The sequence below is a fragment of the Panthera tigris genome, chromosome A3, assembly GCF_018350195.1.
Source record: "Panthera tigris isolate Pti1 chromosome A3, P.tigris_Pti1_mat1.1, whole genome shotgun sequence".
In the NCBI taxonomy this organism is placed as follows: Eukaryota; Metazoa; Chordata; class Mammalia; order Carnivora; family Felidae; genus Panthera; species Panthera tigris.
Genome location: NC_056662.1, coordinates 29,566,664 through 29,585,276, shown reverse-complemented (window position 1 = coordinate 29,585,276; position 18,613 = coordinate 29,566,664). Strand labels below are relative to the sequence as shown.

The 18,613-nt window shown below is 52.9% G+C and overlaps 2 protein-coding genes across 2 annotated transcripts; one reads left to right on the top strand and one right to left on the bottom strand.

Annotated features, from left to right (window-relative positions):
• Nucleotides 1-4,415: 4,415 nt before the first annotated feature.
• On the top strand, nt 4,416-6,456 carry LOC122236987 (arginine vasopressin). Its single transcript, XM_042979733.1, has 3 exons — nt 4,416-4,659; nt 5,843-6,044; nt 6,278-6,456. The coding sequence occupies exons 1-3, from the start codon at nt 4,540-4,542 to the stop codon at nt 6,454-6,456; spliced, it is 501 nt and encodes a 166-aa protein (XP_042835667.1). The 5' UTR covers nt 4,416-4,539.
• Nucleotides 6,457-16,678: 10,222 nt separating this feature from the next.
• On the bottom strand, nt 16,679-17,491 carry OXT (oxytocin/neurophysin I prepropeptide). Its single transcript, XM_042979732.1, has 3 exons — nt 17,372-17,491; nt 17,012-17,213; nt 16,679-16,734 (listed from the first exon to the last, which is right to left on the bottom strand). The coding sequence occupies exons 1-3, from the start codon at nt 17,489-17,491 to the stop codon at nt 16,679-16,681; spliced, it is 378 nt and encodes a 125-aa protein (XP_042835666.1).
• Nucleotides 17,492-18,613: the final 1,122 nt, after the last annotated feature.

The following is an 18,613-nucleotide window of genomic DNA, read 5'->3' as shown; positions in this document are numbered from 1 at the left end:
CCTACAACCTGGTTCAGTAACTCTGTTACTGCCTAGCTGTGCGACCCCGGAGGACAAGACACTGAGGTTCTTTGCGCCACAGGGTCCTGCCTCATGAAGTGGTCTATATGAGTCTACAAATCCCTCCCAGCCCGGGGCCTGCAGCAAACATGGTTACTGGCCAACAGCCACTCCCTCCTCTTCCTCACTAACAGAACCCCATTTTGGAAGGAGCCCGTGAACACACCCAGCCCTGGGGTGAACCTCTGCTGGCCTAACACACAGCCAGTTTCTTGCCCAGCCTGGAGGAGCTTGGGAGTGGGGACCCCGGGTCCCCTGAGGGTCCCTGAGAAGGGAAAAGCTCAGAGGAGGGAACCATTTTGTGGCGGCCCTCCTTGCCATGAGGAGAGACACCCAGATATGTGGAGGGTGCCAGAAGGGTATAAGAAAGCCCTGGGTGACCCCTGAGCCAGCCACAAGACCACCGACCTCCAACTTTGAATCCTAGTACATAGTAATGTCTTGGTGAGTCAGCCATAACTGGCCAATTATGAGACAGTGGAGTGGTGAAGGACACAGACCCTGGGGCCCAGTTCTGCTGTCTTGTTTTGTTTTGTTTTGTTTTGTTTTGTTTTAACTTGTGCCTCCTTGGGCAAGTCACTCAACCTCTCTGTCCCTGTCTCCTGTCAGCAACAGTCAATAAAAAAATACTTCCTCCTTTCTTAGGGTTTTATGGGGCTAATGAGTGTGAACAATTTGGCCCCATGATGGCATAGCTCACTGATGTGGAAGTCTGTGTTGTCCTCTGTGGGTCAACAGGTCCTATAGCCTGTGTGTCCTGTGCCGTGTCCTTACCACACCGAAGGACTGAGGCACCGAAAGAATATTCTAGAAGCCTTCCCGGCACCTTGGCCTCTGCTTCCCGCTCTCCCTGCGGTGCACCCCTTTCTCAGACAGGAGCGCGGGGCCTGGCCGGGTCCCCAGGGGCGCCCCCCACCCCGCTGGCCTGGCGGGGCCGCAGGAGCCTCGCTCATGCGGCTCTCAGCAGTCAGGGCACGGCTCTTGCCGCCGCTGGGTCCCCGAGGCCCTCGGGGCCTCTTCCTATCTTCCTTTCGGTCGCCCCGCAGGGCTCCTGGCCTTCCCCTGGGCTGCTGGGCGGCAGGAGGCGGGATAGAGCAGGGGACAGCCTCTGTGGGCCCAGGGGTGGCAGCCTTTGACCCCAGCAGGGACACACAGCCAGGCCACCGCGGGAGCTGAGCCCCCCAGAGGTGACTCCATCCATCCTGCCACCACAAGATTTTAACACTGGAGAGAGTGTCAAAAATACGTCTCCTAGTTTATTTTGCCTCTTATTTAGGTTGTTTTTTGCAAATTAGACTTTTTTTACGAGGGCTTTTCATGTCTGACTTCTTTAGGCTTAACGTAACCCCCTGTAGACATCTGATGAATATTCGCACTGAGCGCTCCCCATGAGTGTTTTCTCCTACTCGAGGCGTGGATGCATCTCAGCTCCACACCTGTCTGCCTGAAGCCCAGCATTTTCTCCCGTTGTCCTTGCTCAGTGTGTCGTCTGGGATTCAATTCAGTAAGCAGTTTGTGTTCACTGCTGTTCACCTCTTCACAGTTGACAGGGCATTTGTGCGTCTACACTGCTGAGGGTCCTTGAGTCACACTTGTGGAAAACAGGTGAGGAGGGGGAGGGACAGACTTACTTCCGACAGCAGAGTCCCTTAGAAGAGGAAGATGAAGCCAACCCCTTCCAACAGGTAGCGTGCATGTCACGTGGTACAGCCACCGGGTTGATCTTGAGAAGAGGAGAATAAGAAACGAAGAAACGAGCGGAGGGACCGGGGCAGTTAACTGTTACCTGTTCTCAGAAAAGAGGGTCTAATGGTGAGGAAGTCCTTTAAAGAATATTCTGAGATTCGAGGGGCGCCCGGGTGGCTCATCCGGTGAAGCGCCCGGCTTCGCTCAGGTCATGATCTCAACAGTTGGTGAGTTCAAGCCCCGCGTCAGGCTCTGTGAGGACAGCTTGGAGCCCTGGAGCCTGCTTCGGATTCTGTGTCTCCCTCTCTCTCTGCCCCTCCCCAGCTCATGCTCTGTCTCTCTCTCTCTCTCTCTCTCTCTCTCCCTCTCAAAAATTAAAAAAAAGAAAAGAAAAATAAATAAATAAAAATTACATGTGAATAAAGATCCATGAGCCCAGGTGTAGGAAATGTAAGGATAGAGAAAGTGTGAAAAAGCAGATTTGAAAAGGGAACATATAAGGGAAATGTAGGAACATGGAGTGTCCAGAAGGTCCATGTGACATGTGAGGTGATATATGTGAAATGCCAGTCAGCACAGTAACAAGACTTTTTCTAGCCCACGTGTGTTCCAAGAAGATGGATATAAGGAGAAGCAGGCCTTCCAGCTTCTCAAGGGAGATGGTGCTTGGGGTCTTTAAGGGGGCCCTGGTGTGAGAGGCAAGTCCTAGAGTGATCGTCTGGGTAGACATGACTGGTTGGGACATGAGTGTCCTGGCCTGTGTCAGGGCCTGACCCCTTCAGTTAGTGTAGTGCCATCCATTTTCAGATGACAACTCAGACCTGAAGTGCGGAGAGGGTAAGGTGCTGGGCCAAGACCACAGAGCTGGCCTCCACCAGGCCTGTGGCCTCCACAGCCCAGTGTCTCAGGAGGCAATAATTTAGACCCAGCTTCTCTCTGGGCCCCATGAATGGAATGAAAATGTTCCTGCTGGGTTAACCCAGAAAGCTACTCTCTCTGGAAAACTCTCTTCAGTTTTTAATAAGAATAAAGGCATTAATAATACAATACTATTGGGGCACCTCAGTGGCTCAGGCGGTTAAGCATCTGACTTTGCCTCAGGTCATGAGCTCATGGTTCATGAGTTTAAGTCCCATATTGGGTGAACCCTGTTTCTCTCTCTCTCTCTCCCCCTCTTGCTTTCTCTTTCTCTCTGCCCCTCGCTTACTTGTGCCTCTCTCTCTCTCAAAAAGAAAAAAAAAAAAAACAAACTACAATACTGTTATTAATTAGCTTTACGATGGTGCAGGACTTTTCTAAAGCTCTTATATAGTACATTATTTCAGTCCTCACAACTCCAGTATCTTCCTGACCTCACACTGGAAGAAAGTGAGGCACAGAGAGGTCGGGTAACCTGCCCAAGTCATGACGCTTTGAGAGGCCAGATTCTTGACAGGCCATTGGCTCCAGAGTCCTCACCGTCCCTCAGGGGATGTTCCTGAAAAGCCTGGCATCAGGTCCTGAGTGTGGTGGTTCCCTCCCTGGGACACTGGAGCCCCTCCAGCACTTGGTGGGGAGAAGGCAGTCAGAGCTTTCCCGCAGCACCCAAAGAGGAGGCGAAGAGTCTGGGGTTAGAAGAGCTGGGGGCTGAGTAAATCCTGAAAGGACTCATGCGGCTAGCCTGGGTCCAAGGATGGGACGGGCACTCCGGTGGCCCAGGAGAGGGAGGCTTTAGTCCCTTCATCCCACGAGCCTGAGGTCACCAACCCAAGTCTGCTTTCTCAGGCTGGGCTCATTTGGCTGTGGCTCCTCCCATCCCCCAACAAGAAAACTTCCGTGCCCCTACTTCCACCCAAAGCCTGAGATGGTACCTGCCCTGGTCCCCATATGCTCCTTATAGGGGTAGGGATTGGGGCAGGTAGCTCGCCCCTCACCTCTGAACCTTACTGGGTTTGGATTTCTCCTTTCCTCCACAGAAACTCCCTTACCTCCATATTCCCACCTGAGAGGGGAGTAATGGGAACGTGCCAAGAAGCTGTCCTCGAGGTCTCTAGCCTCTGAGTCCCTGAACCCTGCTCCGGGTGTGTGTTTGGGGTGTGTGTGTGTGGGAGTGTCCCCAGCTTCCCCTGGGAGCCTATCCACTCACCCTGTCAGTCCGGATTCCATGTTGGTCCCTCTGCCTGGTCCATGGCAGCCATTTCCTTTTCTGGTGCAAAGCCCTCTGTCTGCACCACCTTGGGTCTGTGCCGTCCTTGGTCATTTTTCCTCTCACAAGGCTAACCATCCTCAAGGTGTTCTACACACCTGACTGTCCCCTGTCCCAGCACTCCTGGGCTGGGGCCTGACCCTGCTCCTTACATACCAGCCACTCGGGCCTCCCTCACCACTTTCTCAGGGGGCCTTGTCTGGGCACAGGCTCACTGACCCCTAGCCTCTTCTGGGCTGCCGGAAAGATTGGGGACAGTCTCCTAGAGACCCCCTCACATCTGTCCCTCTTCCCAGGTCCAGAGAGCCACAATTACAGTCACTGCAGCTCCTGTCACATCGCAGCCACACGGCTGCCAATGACAGCACAGAGGCTGGCACCCCTCCCCCACAGGCCCCCACAGACAGGTCCACGTGCGTCCCCAGATGCCTGAATCACTGCTGACGGTTTGGGACCTGGAGGCCGTGGGCTCCTGGGGAGCCACTGGGGAGGGGGGTGGCGGCCACGTCGTCTCCCAGGAACACCTGCGGACATAAATAGGCAGCGAGCGAAGGCAGCCCAGCACAGTCCGCACAGCGGCCCCACACACTGTGCCCACCTGCTCCAGGATGCCGGACACCATGCTATCCGCCTGCTTCCTGGGCCTGCTGGCCTTCACCTCCGCCTGCTACTTCCAGAACTGCCCGAGGGGTGGCAAGAGGGCCATGTCTGACCTGGAGCTGAGACAGGTAGGACTGTGGCCCATCTCAGGGCTGCATGGAGGGGGCAGAGCCCTAGGGCTGGCATCTAGTGCAGGAGCTGGGAGGGAAGGAAGTCATGGGGGAGGCAAGGTTTTAGGGGACCGGTCCAGAAGAAGGGAGGCTTGACATGGCTGGGCAGAGGGGGCCAGGCTGCCGGGCAGGCTAGGATGGGCTACAGGACTTCCTAGACACTATCCCCAGCCAGGCAGGGTATGCAGGAAAGACAGCTGTTTCCCCGGTCCATGAGACCTGGGCTTGGGGCTGGTCCATGAGACCTGGACAGAGAGGCCTCCTCTGTGCCCATGGGGACCTTGCAGCCCCGACAGGCTCTGTCCCAGCCAGGATTGGAGGCTTTCCCATCCAGCCTTCAGCCTCTGCTGGCCACAGGCCCCCCTAAGCCTCACACAGAAGCTGGCCATTGCTCTGAGCTCATTCGAGTGAGGGCGCCACTTCCTTCGAGGAAGTTCTGCTGGGTACCTAGCCCAGTTCTGTGCTGCACGACCAGTAGATTCTCTTTTATCCATTCCCTTCCATTTCCATTGGAAGGAAATCCAGTCAGCATGCCCAGTTCTGCCCAGGCCACAGGTGGCTAAATTTTGAGCCACTGAACAAACTAGAGTGGATAGGGAGCAGCCCCCACAGACTACCCTTCTCTCTGCTTGGCACCTTTGGAAGCCTGAATCACCAAGGGGCCTCATGCTCTCTCTGGGTCTCCGGCTCCTTTCACCCACAGTCCACAGAGGTGAGCAGAGGTCAGGGCCCAGAGAGGCCCACCAGCTTGCTGCGATGGGACAGGAAAGGGGAGGAAGGGCCTGGAAGTGTTCTGGGCATGGCATGACGCTCTCTGCTAGGGGCGTGGGTGCTGAAGATCAAGTTTGAGTGAGGGCGCGGGAGAAGGGCTGAATTATGGGAAGGGCGGTGGGCAGCTGAGAAGGGTGCACACCACTGATGGCTCCAGAGCTGAGAGGGAGGGTGTCTTCCGTGTAGCCCGGGGGTGGGGGTGGGGTGGGACAGGGAGGGTGCTGAGGGCTGTCACTGAGTGCGGTATCCTCAGTCACCTGAAAACCAAGGGGGTTTAGTGGACGTGCGCCCCCGCCCGTGACCGCGGCCCCTGCACACCCCGGGCCTCTCAGGGCCCGCGCTCACCCCCCGCCCCCCGCCCTCCCGCCAGTGCCTCCCCTGCGGCCCCGAGGGCAAAGGGCGCTGCTTCGGGCCCAGCATCTGCTGCGGCGACGAGCTGGGCTGCTTCGTGGGCACGGCCGAGGCGCTGCGCTGCCAGGAGGAGAACTACCTGCCGTCGCCCTGCCAGTCGGGCCACAAGCCGTGCGGGAGCGGGGGCCGCTGCGCCGCCGCGGGCATCTGCTGCAACGACGGTGCGCTGCCGGGGCGGCCCGGGGGTGGCGGGGGCGGAGCCGGGATCCAGGTGGGGGCGGTGCGGAGGTTCCCGTGGGCGCGGCCCCGGGGGCGGGCGGGGTCGGGGCCGGGGTCCAGGCGGGGCAAGTCCAGAGGTCCCGGTGGGCGTGACCCCGGGGTGGGCGGGGTCCCGCGGGCCCAGGCTGGTCGATCTGGGTCGGTCAGCTGCGCGCTCTGCCCGTGCCCCCCGCAGAGAGCTGCGTGACCGAGCCCGAGTGCCGGGAGGGCGCTGGTTTTCACCGCCGCGCGCGCGCCAGCGACCGGAGCAACGGGACCCAGCTGGACGGGTCGACCGGCGCCCTGCTGCTGAGGCTGGTGCAGCTGGCGGGGGCGCCCGAGCCCGCGGAGCCCGCCGCACCCGGCGTCTACTGAACCGCCCGCTCCCCCCTCCCGCCCCCGCAGTCCGGAAAATAAACCTTTTAAAATGCACCCGCGAGTGTCTGTTTCCGTCTCCAGGGGTGAGGAGGGGGGCAGAAGAGACGGTGGGGCGCGGACCCCCCCACCTCACCCGCCGCAACTATTCCGGGATCTTTAAGGGAAGAGATCTTGGTTCTGCAGAGTTCTAGGGACCGGGCGACCTGGGTGGGGGGGGGGGGGGGGACAGAGCCAGAGCCGGGAGTAGGGCATCCTCTGGCAGAGGCGTAGAAGTAAAGGCAAGGAGGAGAGAGACATTGGTGGACAAGATAGTGAGAGAGGACAGAGGAAGCCGAGATGGAGAGAGAGGGGTTGAGAGCCTCAGAGGGAAGCGCGAGAAAGGCCAAAGGGGAGGAGCCAAGGAGGTTCCAATCCCCATTTACATCCCAGGAGACTGAGGCACAGCTTCAGGGACCCACCCAACACCCCAGATTTCCAGTCTACTATTTCATTCAGGGTTGTGCCGTGTGTGTGTGTGTGTGTGTGTGTGTGTGTGTGTCTGTGTTGGGGGGGGGGGTGGCAAATCACCCCAGATACACCAGAGAGAGGGCCAGGTACTCTCTGTCCAGGAAAAAGCTAAGCAGGTCCCGTGGGGGCCCTTCAGCCAGAGCGGGAGAGGGAGCCCACCGAGACCCTAACTACATGCCCCCCCATCCGTGCTGCCACACAGACCAACAAATAATCATGAGCCGCATTCCTTATGATCCTTGACCACAGTTAACAGATGTAGACCCTGAGATACTCATTCAAAACCACAAACACAACAGACTCAACCGTGGACAGGTGCACACACTTAGGACCTTCCACCCTTGGACACATGCAACTTCAGGGAAGACGTCCACTGGCATTTAGCCTGTGCTATTCTGTGTCCCTATGTCCTTCTTTGTCCCCTCTATTCCTTTATCCCCTTTGCGCCTCACTCCCCTCTCTTTCCCCATCCTCCAGCTCGTTGGCCCACTCTTGCTTCTCTCCTTGTCCCATTACATCCCTCCCTTGCCCCTTCTGCCCTCTCACTCCCTCCGTCACCTCCCAGACTTTCTCTCTGCCCCCTCTGTTCTCCACATCCTATCCTTGGGATTTCTTGCTCCAGAACTTGGGGTGAGAAGAGGCTGCATCTCCTCTGGAATCTTCCACTTAGAGGCCAGGAGGGAGCAAAGACAGAAGTCACTCTGTGCCCTGACCCCAACACCCTACCTTGGGGCAAAGCCTTATGACTCAGCCTCAGTCAGACCTGGCCAGGTTCCACGTGCCAAACCAAGGTCAAGTTCTTTTCTGGTCTTAGAGCCCATTTGCTGTCACCCCTGACCTGGCTCAGTGCCCATCATGATTAAATGTAGAGGGAGGGCAAGAGCTGTGTGGGCTTTTATCCCTGCCATGGTCTCCTGCCTCTGCCCTGATATGGCCCATCCAGGGTGGGTCCCAGGTCTTGGTAGGACTGTCTGTGGCAGGACCAGACCTAATAAGAATTTAGAAACCCTTCCTGACACAAGGAAGTGGAAAGAAGCAGCTGGTTTTTATTTTTTTTTAATTTTTTAATGTTATTTATTTTTGACAGAAACAGAGACAGAATGCAAGTGGGGTAGGGGCAGAGAGAGAGGGAGACACAGAATCTGAAGCAGGCTCCAGGCTCCCAGCCGTCAGCACAGAGCCCGATGTGAGGCTGGAACTCACAGAGCTGTGAGATCATGACCTGAGCTGAAGTCAGACGATCAACTGAGCCACCCAGGCGCCCCGCAGCTAGTTTAAAAATGGATCATATAGGGGCGCCTGGGTGGCTCGGTCGGTTGGGCGTCCGACTTCGGCTCAGGTCATGATCTCACGGTCCGTGGGTTCGATCCCCGCGTCAGGCTCTGTGCTGACCGCTCAGAGCCTGGAGCCTGTTTCAGATTCTGTGTCTCCCTCTCTCTCTGCCCCTCCCCTGTTCATGCTCTGTCTCTCTCTGTCTCAAAAATAAATAAACGTTAAAAAAAAAATAAAAAAAAAATGGATCATATACCTAGATGTAAAACCTAAACTATAAAACATCCTTTTCTAAAAAATTTTTAAATGTTTTGTATTTATTTTTGAGAGCGTGTGAGAGAGAACAAGTAGGGGAGGAGCAGAGAGAGAGGGGGACAGAGGATCCGAAGCGAGCTCTGAGCTGACAGCAACAAGTCTGATGTGGGGCTCGCACTCTCACAAACCAAGAGATCATGACCTGAGCCAAAGTTGGATGCTCAACCGATTGAGCCACCCAGGAGCCCCCAAACTGTGAAACATTTTGAAGAAACTATGGAAGAAATGGTTCATGACCTGGAGCAACAACTCAACTCAAATATTTATTCTTTTTTTTTTTTAACATTTATTTATTTTTGAGAGATAGAATAAGACAGAGCACGAGTGGGGGAGGGGCGGGGGGGGGCACAGAATCCAAAGCAGACTCCAGGCTCTGAGCTGTCAGCACAGAGCCCGATGTGGGGCTTGAACTCACGGACCACGAGATCATGACCTGAGCCAGAGTCAGACGCTTAGCCGCTGAGCCACCCAGGTGCTCCTCAACTCAAATTTTTAAATGGGCAAAAGATTTGGGGCCCCTGGCTGGCTCAGTCAGTAGAGCATGCAACTCTTGATCGCAGGGTTGTGAGTTCGAGCCCCACGTGGAGTGCAGAGATTACTTAAAATCTTAAAAAAAAATAAATAGGCAAAAGATTTAAACAGACGTATAGCCAAATAACATATATAGGTGGCAAATAAGCACATGTTAAGATGTTGAACAGCATTAGCTGGTGGGGAAATGCAAATTAAAACCACAATGAGACATTCATTACAATGACTTTAAAAAGTGCTAACAATACCAGGTACTGACAAGGATATGGAGCGACTGGGACTTTCGTATATTGTTGGTGAAGACGCAAAATCAGGCAACCACTCTGGAAAAATGTTCAATAGTTTCTCGTAAAGTTATGCTTTTGCTTACTGTTTAACCCAGCCAATCCCATCAGTCATCCCAGTGAAATGGAAATGTTTGGAATGGCTCTGTTGGTAATCAGCAAAACTGTGTAAGTTTGAAACAGGTGAGAATTTGAGTTAACCATCCTGAGTTAATTTTTGTATTGTCCAAGTTATGGGTTGCGGTTCGTTTTTGGCATCTGGGTAGTCATTTGTCCCTGCACTGCTTGTTCAAACGATGAGTCTTTCCCTTTTAGGTTGTCTTCGTAACTCCCACAAAATCATTTGACCATATCCATGTAGGTCTATTTCTCGACTCCTTTGTCAGTTCCATCGGTCTGTAGAGCTGTCCCTTCTCCACTACCAACTTGTCTCCAATATGATAGCTTTTTGTAAGTCTGGAAATCAGGCAGCATGACTCTTCCAACTTTGTTCTTTTCCAGAATTGGTTTGGGTAGGGGTGCTTGGGTGGCTCAGTCAGTTAAGTGTCCAACTCTTGGTTTCGGCTCAGGTCATGATCTCACAGCTTTGTGTGTTCGAGTCCCACATCGGGCTCTGTGCTGGCAGCGCGGAGCCTGCTTGGAATTCTCTCTCTCTCTGCCCCTCCCCTACTCATGCTGCGTCTGTCTCTCTCAAAATAAATAAATAAACTTAAAAAAAAATTTTTTTAGCCTTTTTTTTGTTTTTTTTAATTTTTTATTTTTTATCTTTTTTAATGTATGAAATTTATTGTCAAATTGGTTTCCATACAACACCCAGTGCTCATCCCAAAAGATGCCCTCTTCAATGCCCATCACCTCCCCTCCCCTCCCTCCCACCCCCTCTCAACGCTCAGTTTGTTCTCAGTTTTTAAAAAAAAATTTTTTTTTAATGTTTATTTATTTTTGAGACAGAGAGAGACAGAGCATGAACAGGGGAGGGGCAGAGAGAGAGGGAGACACAGAATCTGAAACGGGCTCCAGGCTCTGAGCGGTCAGCACAGAGCCCGACACGGGGCTCGAACTCACAGACCGTGAGATCATGACCTGAGCCGAAGTCGGACGCTTAACCGACTGAGCCACCCAGGCGCCCCTGTTCTCAATTTTTAAGAGTCTCTTATGCTTTGGCTCTCTCCCACTCTTAAAAATGTTAAAACAAAAAAAAGAATTGGTTTGAGTATTTTAGTTCCTTTGCTATTCCATATAAATTTTGCAAGCAGCTTAATGATTTCTACAAAAAAAAAAAAAAATCCCACACAAACAAAAACACACTTAAAAACACACTTCTGGGAGTTTGATTGGAATTACGTAGTAATAGATTTGTAACTATATTTTCCAGCTTCCTTTGCAGGGAGGTGTGTCCATATGACCATGTTCTTGTTAATAAAATGTGAGTAGGGGTGCCTGGGTGGCTCAGTAGGTTAAACGTCCGACTTTGGCTCAGGTCATGATCTCGCGGTCCGTGAGTTCGAGCCCCGCGTCGGGCTCTGTGCTGACAGCTCAGAGCCTGGAGCCCGTTTCAGATTCTGTGTCTCTCTCTCTCTGACCCTCCCCCATTCATGCTCTGTCTCTTTCTGTCTCAAAAATAAATAAACGTTAAAAAAAAATGAAAAAAAATGTGAGTAAAAGGGATAGTGAACTTGGGGTCTTATGACAGTGGGTGTGCCTCCACCCCACTCTTTCCTTTCCCACCCGTTGGAATCCACAGCATCCTAGACTCAAGCATCAGACAATGACAAGGACGAGGAGATGCCAGAATTGCATGGCAGAAGAAATCTGGGTCCCTAAGTGATGGAATGGGACAGAGCCAGGAATGCTCATCTTAGGCTGATAAGAAACAGAGGAATAAACATCTACCCTCTAGAAGCCTCTAAAGCCTCCTTACCATTTCAGTGTTTTTATTACAGCAGCCTAACCTTAACCTTAACCAACCATAACCCCTGAATTCTGCAACGATTGAAAAGTGAAACAAAAGAACGTGGCCTATGGAAGCCGCAATACAACCTTTATTATTGAGAGAGCTGATGTTAGAGAGTTTCTATCTGCTGGCAAGTGGGCTTTGTCAGGCCGATTAACAAGTTGGAGACAAGTTTACCGTCCCAGGCACAGGGAGCTGGACCTTCTTCCCAGGACTTTCCTGCTTCTTTGCTTTTCCATGCACTTATGATGACAGCGTGTGCTTCCCAGGCTGGCAGCCTGATCCCATGAGGCATCGGGAGATGAAGGGGTGGGCTTGTGCACGTGCACATTCCTTTCCCCTCAAATCATCCCATCAGCTACTCCCCCCTACCCTCCACCCCCCGCCCCAGCCGCCCCACCTCAAGGAGAATTACCTCAGGGATGCCTATAAGAAGGAAATATCAGGAATGGGGAAAAAATATCCCCGACCTCTGCCCCATAGACAATCGTCTTTTATGATGCTTGAAAAACTTTTGGTAGATTTTCACGCCATTCCAGATTTAAAAACTAAATTACACTAAACTTAGGTATGGAAGAGAAGCAAGCTTGCTTAACCTATGCGTACGGACCCTACAGAAAACAGAAATTGCGGCCCTTCAGCATCGCACCGCAGATCGTCGCTAATACAGCACGATGGGAAAATAAATCGGCCGTAAATGTTCAGGGATGAAGTTGATGTTTATAGTTTTCAGACTGGGGCCCCTGGCTGGCTCAACCAGTGGAGCCCGCGGCTTAACTTTGGGGTCATGAGTTTAAGCCGCATGTTGCATGTTGGGCTTTGAGTTTACATAAAAAAAACCAGGGGCGCCTGGGTGGCTGGTGAAGCGTCCGACTTCAGCTCAGGTCATGATCTCACAGTTGGCGAGATCGAGCCCCGAGTGGGGTTCTGTGCCGGTAGAGCCTGCTTGGGATTCTCTCTCTTCTCTCTTTCCCTCTCTCTCTCTCAAAATAAGTAAAATAAAATAGTGTAAATTAGGAATATGAATTATGTAAATAATAATACTAATTTGTAAAACAACAGCTGTGTGAGACTTTAGGACAAGAGTGTTCCAGTCTGAAAACCATGCTTTTTTTTTAAATTAGTTTTTTCTAATTTTTTAAAAGTTTATTTATTTATTTTGAGAGAGACAGAGACAGCGTGAGTAGGGGAGGGACAGAGAGAGAGGGAGAAAGAGAGAGAGAGAATCCCAAGCAGGCTCCACACCATCAGTGCACAGCCCATGTGGGGTTGAACTTTGAAAACCATGAGGTCATGACCTGAGCTGAAACTTACAAAACCACGAGGTCATTACAAAACCAGGAGGTCATGACCTGAAACTGAGAGTCTGAAGCTTGACTGACTGAGCCACCAAGGCGCACCCCTTTAATTTTTTTAAATGTTTATTTAATTTTGAGGGAGAGAGAGAGAGAGGAGAGCGAGAGTGAGCATGAGTGGGGGAGGGGCAGAGAGAGAGGGAGACACAGAATCTGAAGCAGGCTCCGGGTTCTGAGGTGTCAGCACAGAGCCTGACACGGGGCTCGAACTCAGGAACCATAAGATCCTGACCTGAGCGGAAGTCAGACGTTTAATCCACTGAGCCACCCAGGTGCCCCCTAAACAGACTCTTAACAATAGAGAACAAACTGATGGTTACCAGAGGGGAGGTTGGTGGGGAGATGGGGGCAATAGATGAAGGGGATTGAGTGCACTTGTCGATGAGCATTGGGTGATATATGGAACTGTTGAATCACTACACTGTACACCTGAAATTAATGTAACACTGTGTGTTAACTATACTGGAATTAAGGATAATGAATTTAAAAAAAAACATGACCACACACTGTTACCACGCATATGCAAACTCAACAATATATTAATATCATAAAACAGGCACTATTTAAATTTCCCCAAGTGTTCCATGACTACACTCTTTGAAATTAGTTGATATCTGAGCCTGTATTTTCCTTAAGGTACAAAAGAGAATTTTTTTATTTTTTTATTTTTATTTAAATTTTTTTAACATTTATTTATTTTTGAGACAGAGAGAGAGAGAGCATGAACAGGGGAGGGTCAGAGGAAGAGGGAGGCATAGAATCTGAAACAGGCTCCACGCTCTGAGCTGTCAGCACAGAGCCCGAGCGGGCTCGAACCCACAGACCGCGAGATCATGACCTGAGCCGAAGTCGGACGCTTAACTGAGCCACCCAGGCGCCCTGAGAATTTTTTTTTTAAAGTAAGCTCTACTCCCAAAGTGGGGCTCAAAGTCATGACCCCTAGATCAAGAGTCACCTGTTCTACTGACTGAGCCAGCCAGGCACCCCACAAAAGAGAATATTGATCCTGGTTGCCCTTCTACCTTTTTATTTTCATTTTCTTTTTTTAAATTTTTTTTTTAACGTTTTATTTATTTTTGAGACAGAGAGAGACAGAGCATTAACAGTGGAGGGTCAGCGAGAGGGAGACACAGAATCTGAAACAGGCTCCAGGCTCCGAGCTGTCAGCACAGAGCCCGACGCGGGGCTTGAACTCCCTGACCGTGAGATCATGACCTGAGCCGAAGTCGGCCGCTTAATCGACTGAGCCACCCAGGCGCCCCTATTTTCATTTTCTTACGTTTTTATTTTCCTGAACTTCTTGTAGAGAATGGGTCCCAATTTCTTTTTATTATATTTGTTATAAGTAGAAACTGGATTTTGTGTATGTCGCCTAGCGTAGCCTTGCCTGTTTGGTCACATATTAAAGTAATATTTTGTACTAAATTCCTTTTCTCTATATTACTGCTAAGACTATACGTTTTTTGAAATTATGTGTAGGTGGGTATATTCTCTAGGAATTTCACTTCCGGGTAGAAGAACAAAGAATAGTTACACAAAGTGGGAACCACTGCCCTGGACAAGCCCCCAAGCACTTTGGAGGTCTGAAGGGGTCATTCTGGCGAGGACCAAAGGCCGTGGGACTGAGCAGCCAAGAAGAATGGAGAATGACACCCAGCTTGCTTCTGTGCCGGTGGGGCCACTGGACCCAGCTTGACGCCACCTCTGGGACAAACTCAGGAAAAGAGGCGTCAGTCTGACCCTGTGTTTTGAGGCAATAAAATAGTATCGACCTTTGGATTCTTGGGAAGAGTGGGACAGCAAAGTGGGTGCCTGAGTGGGTGAGGGGACCTGAGCTCTCTCCCAGGGTGGGGACAGCTGGGCTGGCACCCCAGGACACTCAGGGGGAACGAGTGAGGTCCCAGGGGGAGATCCCAGACTTCCTGCTAAGGTGGCAGGGGGGACTCTCCAGCTCGGGAAAGCACAAATCCGTTCCCACACGTCTCTAGTTGAGGAGCTCGGTCACCTCTAGCCGCAGCCCTCCCTGGCTGTGTGGTTTCTGAGGGACACAGAACTCTGCGACTGTCCTCAAATACCCAGCTAGTGCACCGAGTCCTTCCTCATGGTTGGTTTAAATGGGACTCCGCTTTGAGTTATCTCGTGTCCCTTTTGATGTCTAATCCCCCCAGATGTGGGGTCAAAGGAGGGGCTAGTCTCATGGCCTCAGCAAGGACCGCAGTCTATACAGTGGAATATTACTCAGCCATGAAAAGGGTGAGATCTTGCCATTTGTGCCAACACGGATGGACCTAGAGGGTATTATGCTAACTGAAATAAGACAGAAAAAGACAAACACCGTATGGTTTCACTTATATGTGAAATCTAAAACAAAACAAATAATAAACTAAAAAAACAAACAAAAAGAACCACAGTCCAGGTTGCTGTAAGCCACTGGGATTTTCAAAAGCTTCATCTCTATTCTTCTTACACATCTTAGCAATAATGATCTTTTTTTCATTTTTAAAATGAATATTTATTCAAATGCGATATGCATATAAAATATAAAAATACATTCAAATATGATATACATATAAAAGTTAGCAAATCACATGCACATGTTAAGTTTTCGGAAAATGAACACACCTGTTTTACCAGCTCCCAGACCAGGAAAAGAGAGTATGACCAGAATTGCCCTTGGACCCTCTCCAGTCACCACCTCACCAAGATTTTGCCTGTTTTCGTAATTTATAGTTAAAAAAAGTCTTACGGTCCGCTTCAGGGTATTTTTTTCTCTCTCCACCCAGTGAGACCCACATACTGCTGTGTGTGTGGGGGGGTGCTATGCAGACCTCCAGTGTGGGAGAAAGCCCTAGAAACTACACTTTTTCTTTTTTTTTTTTATTTTATTTTTTTCAACTTTTTTTTTAAATTTATTTATTTATTTTTTTGGGACAGAGAGAGACACAGCATGAACGGGGGAGGGGCAGAGAGAGAGGGAGACACAGAATCGGAAACAGGCTCCAGGCTCCGAGCCGTGGAGGCTCCCAGCCATCAGCCCAGAGCCCGACGCGGGGCTCGAACTCACAGACCGCGAGATCGTGACCTGGCTGAAGTCGGACGCTTAACCGACTGCGCCACCCAGGCGCCCCTGAAACTACACTTTTTACAACAGCGATCTGTTGCTGTTTCACTTGCAGGGGGGAGTGTGGCTGTGGACCTTCTGAAACTGCTCGGGTAAGTGAGTGACCGCATGTTTTGGGAAAGAGGAATTAGGCCGTCTTGATTCCCAAAAGGGTTTTGGATCCAGGAATGGCCGAGAAATAGGTCGAAGATTCTGTTTGTTGGCGGCTTTTGTGTTTTGCGGTCATTCTGTGGCGGTGGGCTCCCAGGAGTCCCTGGCCCGCGGGGTCCCCAGCACTGCCAAGTTCCTCAGCCGCACAGGCAGAGGCAGGCCTGCTGGGTCCTCGGCAGCTCGGCCACCTCTTCTGCGCACGAGTGGCCTCCGGTGGCCTGGAGTCCAGCTCCTCGGAAACGTGAAAGCCCTTCAGCTGCGAGGCCCCAAACCCAGCCCTCGGGTCGCGGTTCAAGCCTCCCTCCAGAGGTAGGGAAGTCATTCCCCCGCCACTGGCCGCCTCCCCTTCCTCTGGTTCCCTGTCAGCACCCCCGTCGTTTGGTTTCTTTGAAATGTTCCTGGTAAGGCCACCTGCTACAGGCCCCCAGCTCTGTTTGGAGCGGGAAGCTGGGGTCTGTTTCCCTCTCTCTCGTTCGCCAGCCGGTGCAGGACTTCGGCTGCGGGAACGGCGCGCCCCGAACCCCGGCCCTCCCGATCGGAATTGCCCGGAGACGCAGGCCCCGCCAGGCGCGACCCTCGGGGTTCCCCCAGCGCCCTCCTTCCCGTTTCTGAAAACGAGACGCCAGACGAGTTGCAGGGGGAGAAAATTCTGCTTTATTTTATTTCATTATTTCTGGGGGTGGCTGCGGAGGGGCGAGGGGCGCGCTGCGCCTCTGTCCAGGCCGTCGGCTCAGCGCTGGGAGAAGGCGGCCTCGGCGTCGCAGGCGGGGTCGGCGCGGCAGCCGTCTGGAAGGACAGCGGGTCAGGGGTCGCCCTGCGCGGTTGCCTCTGGGTCCCGGGTCCTCGGCCTCTGCCCCCCCTCCGCGCCCCCGGCCTCGGCTCACCCGGGCTGCAGCAGACGCCGGCAGCAGCGCAGCGGCCCCGGGGGCCACGCCCACTGGGATTTCCGCACCAGCAGCACCTGGACTCCGCCCCCGGGGCCGTGCCCACCGGGACCTCCGCACCGCCCCCACCTGGACCCCGGCCCCTCCCCCGCCGCCCCCGGGCCGCCCCGGCAGCGCACCGTCGTTGCAGCAGATGCCCGCGGCGGCGCAGCGGCCCCCGCTCCCGCACGGCTTGTGTCCCGACTGGCAGGGCGACGGCAGGTAGTTCTCCTCCTGGCAGCGCAGCGCCTCGGCCGTGCCCACGAAGCAGCCCAGCTCGTCGCCGCAGCAGATGCTGGGCCCGAAGCAGCGCCCTTTGCCCCCGGGGCCGCAGGGGAGGCACTGGCGGGAAGGCGGAGGGTGAGCGCGGGCCCTGCGAGGCCGGGGGCCCGGGCTCGGGGTATGCAGGCCCCCCCTCCCCGGGCGGGGGCGCACGTCCACTAAACCCCCTGGGGCCCCGGCGGGGCGGGCAGGAGCGGTGGGTCGCGGCGAAGGCTCACCTGGCGCACGTCGAGGTCCAGCGCGGCCCTCTTGCCGCCCAGGGGGCAGTTCTGGATGTAGCAGGCGGAGGTCAGCGCCAGGAGGCCGAGCAGGCAGCAGGCGAGGCCGGAGCCGGCCATGGTGTGGACACACTGGGTCGGGGGCGGCGGCTGCGGCGGCGACTCTCCCACCGGCCTTTTTATGGCTGGGGCCGCAGCAGGCGGAGCCCTGTCTAAGAGGGCCGCCGTATGACTGGTCACAGCGGGTCACTGCGGGTCAGGCCCCGGGCGCCCGGCGCGCCCCCTCATTTGCAGGGGCCTGGCCCTGTCACGGTCACCGCCTTGGCTAATGGACTGGGGGCAGGGGAGGCAGACAGTGAGGCCGTGCGGGGGAGGGTGGCCTGTGCGGTGACCTAGGGTGGGACAGGGAGTATGGGGGTCTGCGGCCCAACCAAGGACTGTGTAGCTCGTCTCCCAATACCTGGTGGATGGGTTACAGGGCAGACCCTTGGACCCCGCCAGGCTCCCCATCTGCCCTCTGCCCAGGCTGCAACACATCCTGTTTCCTCTGTTCCCGAGGTCCCCGATTGCTGAGCCCAAATTTCCAGGAACCCACTTCCACCCTCCCACCAGCACCCGCTTCCCTGCACCTGGAACTTGTATAGGGAAAGGCCTTTATTTTCTCTAACTTCTAACCGAAATTTAGCCTTTGCTTCAACCATGAGGTGGGCAAAGAACAAGTGGGATTTGCAACGCATGTGGTTTTGTCACAAATCAAAATGACAGATATTCTCCTATCACATTACAGCTATTGCAAATGTCTCCAAACATTGTTTAGACTCATCATCACTTTGAAATTATGGCAGTTACTGGACGTTATCTAATGCTGCATTTATGTATTTATATTTTTAATATATATTTTAATTTTTTTATATCTAATGCTTTAAATAAGCATTGTGACTGTATCACAAATTTGTTTTAACGTTTTGATATCTGAATATAAATATACTTGGTTTCTTTTGTAATCCTATGTCTTTTGTTTTATGCATTTAAAAAGAGTGCTTTTTTTTTTTGCATTTTTAATATATCTTAAAATGAAAATAATTACAGATAAAGACAGACCGCCACAGTGGAAGGGATGTTGGTCAATGTCATGAACAAGGAGATGTTCAGAACCAATCCTTCTAGAAGGGACCTGCGGGGGGTGGGGACCTGGGTGGCTGAGTTGGTTAAGAAATGGACTCTTGATTTTGGCTCAGGTCA